Source organism: Lepidothrix coronata, unplaced genomic scaffold, assembly GCF_001604755.1.
Source record: "Lepidothrix coronata isolate B3197 unplaced genomic scaffold, Lepidothrix_coronata-1.0 Scaffold463, whole genome shotgun sequence".
In the NCBI taxonomy this organism is placed as follows: Eukaryota; Metazoa; Chordata; class Aves; order Passeriformes; family Pipridae; genus Lepidothrix; species Lepidothrix coronata.
Genome location: NW_016690643.1, coordinates 2,882 through 7,488, shown reverse-complemented (window position 1 = coordinate 7,488; position 4,607 = coordinate 2,882). Strand labels below are relative to the sequence as shown.

The following is a 4,607-nucleotide window of genomic DNA, read 5'->3' as shown; positions in this document are numbered from 1 at the left end:
TGGGGGGTCAGACTGGGTGCTGTGGGGGGTCAGACTGGGTGCTAGGGGGCAGGGGTGAAATGGATGCCATGGAGAGGTGGGTTTGGGTGCCCCAGGCATTGGACTGGATGTCATGGGGGGTTGGACTGGATGTCACAGGGGACTGGGAGGGGTCCCATGGGGGTCAGACTGGGTGCCATGGGGAATGGGGTGGGCTGAGTGCATAGGGAGGGACTGGGTGCCCCAGGGGTCAGGCTGGGTGCCATGGGGGGTTGGACTGGGGGATTGGACCAGGCACCATGGAAGGGTGGAATTGGGTGCCCCATGGATTGGACTGGGTGTCGTGGTGGGGGTCAGACTGGGTGCAGGGGGTGGGTTGGACTGGGTGCTAAGGGAGGTCAGACTGGGTGCTCCAGGGAATTGGATTGGGTCTTCTGGGGACCTGGAGTCAGTGCTAAGGGGCAGGATGTGGGAGGAGAGGGACTGGATGCCCCAGGGGTCAGGCTGGGTGCCATTGGGGGGTTGGGCTGCAGGATTGGACAGAGTGCTATGGAATGCTGGGATTGGGTGCCCCATGGATTGGACTGGGTGTCATGGTGGGCATCAGATTGGGTGCTTTGGGGGGTGACTGAGCACCCCAGGGGATTGGAGTGGGTCCCATGGGGGCTGTACTGGGTGCCATGGGGCAGGGGTGGGCTGGGTGCTGGGAGACCAGACGGGGAACCCCTGGGATCAGACTGGGGACACAGGGGGTGGGACTGGGTGCCCCCAGGATCAGTCTGGGTGCCATGGAGGGGTCACCCCGGGTGCCTGGGGGCTGGGGCTGTGTGCAGTGGGGGATGACAGCACCTCTGTCACCCTGGTGTGCCACAGGGCGCCTGGCGCCGCGCGGACGGGCACGATGCCACCCGCGAGCACCTGCTGATGGCCCTGGCCGACGTGGACCTGTTCATGATCCGGGCGTCCTACTCAGAGCAGCCAGAGGAGAGCAGGTGGGTACTCGGGGTGGGGGGCACGGGAGGGGGCGTGGAGGGTGGCAGGGCCGTGGTGATGTGTCATCTGTCCCCGCAGCCTGGCCGATGTCAGCCTGGACGTGGCAGTGCCACACGTCACCGGCCGCCCGCCCGCGCTGGAGGTGGAGGACTGCGCCTGCCCGCCCGGGTACCGCGGGGCCTCCTGCCAGGTGAGACGCCCCGGGGTCCCTCAGCACCCTCGGGGTCCCCTCAGCACCCTCAGGGTCCCCTCACTGCCCCGAGCCGTGTCCCACCCCGCTGGCACCGTGTCCCCTCTAGGACTGTGACACCGGCTACACCCGCAGCAGCGCCGGGCTCTACCTGGGCACGTGTGAGCCGTGCCAGTGCCACGGCCACGCCGGCGAGTGCCACCCCGACACCGGCGTCTGCCAGGTGAGCTGGGGACAGCCAGGGCACACCCCGGGCACCGCCATGGCGGGGACACCGGTGCCATCACCCCTTTGCTTCCCAGGGCTGCCGGGATCACACGGAGGGACCCCAGTGTGACAAGTGCCAGCCCGGCTACTACGGCGATGCCACCCGGGGCACCGCGGGCGACTGCCGGCCCTGTCCCTGCCACGGGCCCCATGGGGACAGCCAGTAGGTGCCACCCCTGCTCCCCCACATCCCTGGGGACACCGGCAGGGTGTCACCCGTTACTTTGTCCCCTCTCCAGGGTGACCAAGATCTGCTTCGAGGACACGGACGGGCAGCCCACCTGCAGCGCCTGCGCCCCGGGGCACGGCGGGCGCCTCTGTGAGAGGTGACAGGGGGCACCAGGGCGGGCTGCGGGGTTGTTTTGGGGTGGACCCCCCCTCACTGCCTTTTTTTGGGGTGTCCCCCCATAGGTGCTTGCCCGGGTACGTGGGGGACCCTCCGCGGGGACAGCCGTGCCAAGGTGAGTGTCACAGGGAGGGGGCGAAGCGGTGTCCCCGTGGTGGCACTGAGGGGGGTTGTGTCTGACTGTGTGTGTGTCCCCCCCTCCAGTGCCCGGCGTCCCTGGGGGGCAGTGCCAGTGTGACCCGCGCGGCAGCACCGGCGAGGGCTGCGACGCCGACGGGCAGTGCCGCTGCAAGGTGAGCCCCGTGTGCCCCCCCCACCCCGAGGAGGGGCAACAGGGCCACGTCACCACCCCGTGTCCCCCCCCAGGCCAATGTGGAGGGTCCCCACTGTGCCACCTGCCGTGCCCATCACTTCCACCTGAGCGGGGCCGAGCCGGCCGGGTGCCTGCCCTGCTTCTGCATGGGCATCGTGCAGCACTGCGCCAGCACCGCCCTCGCCCGCGGCACCGTGAGTGTCCCCCGCACCCACAGGGTGCCCCCTGGGTGCCCCCCGGGTGTCCTGGACCCCACTGACCCCCCAGTCCCGCAGGTCCGGACGCCCTTCGCCCCGGGGGATGCCCAGGGGTTCGCCCTGGTGAACAGGCAGCGCAGCACCCGCGTGGGCAGCGGCTTCGGGGTCCAGCCGGGCACCCCCCACCCCGTCCTGACCTACGAGCGCTTCGGGGAGCTGCCCCCCGACTCCTACTACTGGCAGCTGCCACCCCCCTACCAGGGGGACAAGGTAAGGGGGTGACCCCCCTGGGGGACAGAGGTGCCCACAGGAGCATCCAGCCAGCCAGGGGCTGCTCCCCTTCCCCACGGGCACCCCTGGGGCTGCCGGAGGGGAGGTGGGCACAGCTGCCACCCCCCTACCAGGGGGACAAGGTAAGGGGTGACCCCCTCCCTGTGGACACCCCTGGTGCTGTCAGAGAGGAGGTGGGCATGGCCTCCTCGTCTCTGCTCTTTTCTTCTTCCCTTTTCCTTCTCCCTTTTCCCATTTCTTCTTTCTTTCTGCTTCTTCTTTATTCCTTCTCCTTCTTCCTTTCCCCTTCTCCCCTTGCCCTTCTCTGTTTCCTCTTTTCCCCTCTCCTCTTCCACCTTGTCTTTTTCTCCTTTGCCCTTTCTCCTTTCCCCTTTCCCCTTTCTCATCTGTCTTGTCCCACCCCATCCCCATCATCATTCCCATTCTTCTCCTCTTCCCTTTCCTCCTCCCTTTCCCTCCCCTCCTCTCCCGTCCCCTGTCCTCCCCTCCCCTTTGTCTTCCCATCCCTATCCTTTTCTTTTCCTCTTTTCTTCTTCCCCTTCTCCCATCCCTTTCCTCTTCCTCATCCTTATTTCATCTCATCACCTTTGCCATCCCCACCCCTGTCCCCATCATCCCCATCCTCTTCCTCTTCCCTTTGCCCATCCCATCCCTTCTCCATCGCTTCCCATCCCATCCCATCCCATCCCTTCCCTTCCCAAACCTTCCCTTCCCGAACCTTCCCATCCCTTCCCAAACCTTCCCAAACCTTCTCTTCCCTTCCCAAACCTTCCCTCCCCTTCCTCTTCCCCTTCCTCTTCCCCTTCCTCTTTCCCTTTCCCTTCCCCTTCCCTTTCTATCCCATCCCTTTCCCTTCCCCTTCCTCTTCCCCTTCCTCTTCCCCTTTCCCTTCCCCTTCCCTTTCTATCCCATCCCTTTCCCTTCCCCTTCCTCTTCCCCTTCCTCTTCCCCTTTCCCTTCCCCTTCCCCTTCCCCTTCCCTTTCCCCTTGCCTTTCTATCCCATCCCTTTCCCCTTCCCCTTCCCCTTCCTTTCCCCTTCCCCATATTTATCTCCCCTTCCCCTTCCCCTTTCCACTCCTTTCCCCTTCCCCATATTTCTCCCACCCCTCCCATTCCGATCCCATCCCGATCCCGTGTCCCTGTCCAGGTGGGCTCCTACGGTGGGCGCCTGCGCTACACCCTGACCTACACCCCGGGGGGCCCGGGAGCCCCCCAGCCTGACGCCGACATCCAGATCACGGTATGGGCTGGCACAGGGGCAGGGGCTGGCACAGGGACACAGGGTGGCACCAGGACCCCCCTGACCCCCCCCATCCACAGGGCAACGACATCACGCTGGTGGCCCATCAGCCCGAGCTGCCCCCGCGGACCCCCCAGGCCTTTGAGATCATTTTCCGGGAGGTAGGAGGGGCTGGGTGGCTTCTGTCCCCAGTGTCCCCGTTTCCCGGGGCGTGTCCCCCCCGTGACCCCCCTGTCCCCTCAGCAATACTGGCAGCGGCCAGACGGGCAGCCGGCGACGCGGGAGCACCTGCTGATGGCCCTGGCGGACCTGGACGAGATCCTGATCCGGGCCACCTACTCCACGAGCACGGCCTCGGCCGGCATCGCCGGCGTGGCCATGGACACGGCCGTGCCCCCCCAGCCCGGCCTGCCCCCCGCCCCCGAGGTGGAGGAGTGTCGCTGCCCCCCCGGCTACCACGGGCTGTCCTGCCAGGTGGGCCCAGTGTCACCCTGTCACCCCTCCAGTGTCACCTCATCTCTCCCAGTGTCACCCCATCACCCCAGTCATGTCCCCGTCCTCCATCCCGGTATCACCCCCGTCACCCCCATCATTGCATCCCCCTCAGCATCTCCCCATCACCCTCCAGCATCCCAAGCATCACCCCCATCACCCCTTCAGCATCTCCCCTTCACCCCCATTATCCCCCTATTATCCCCCCATCACCCTCATTGCCCTCTCGGCATCCCCCATCACCCCAGTTATCCCCTCATTGCCCCCATTATCCCACCACCACCCCAGTTATCCCCTC

General features: G+C 66.2%; 1 protein-coding gene across 1 annotated transcript; it reads left to right on the top strand.

Annotated features, from left to right (window-relative positions):
* Positions 1-177: 177 nt before the first annotated feature.
* LOC108510068 (basement membrane-specific heparan sulfate proteoglycan core protein-like) lies at positions 178-4,291 on the top strand (the record flags this gene model as incomplete). Its single annotated transcript, XM_017839719.1, has 13 exons — positions 178-189; positions 853-971; positions 1,051-1,162; positions 1,272-1,385; positions 1,465-1,592; positions 1,669-1,755; positions 1,841-1,890; positions 1,980-2,068; positions 2,142-2,282; positions 2,364-2,555; positions 3,725-3,817; positions 3,898-3,978; positions 4,061-4,291. Coding segments are annotated over exons 1-13 (1,449 nt in total), but the record flags the coding sequence as incomplete, so codon positions are not given.
* Positions 4,292-4,607: the final 316 nt, after the last annotated feature.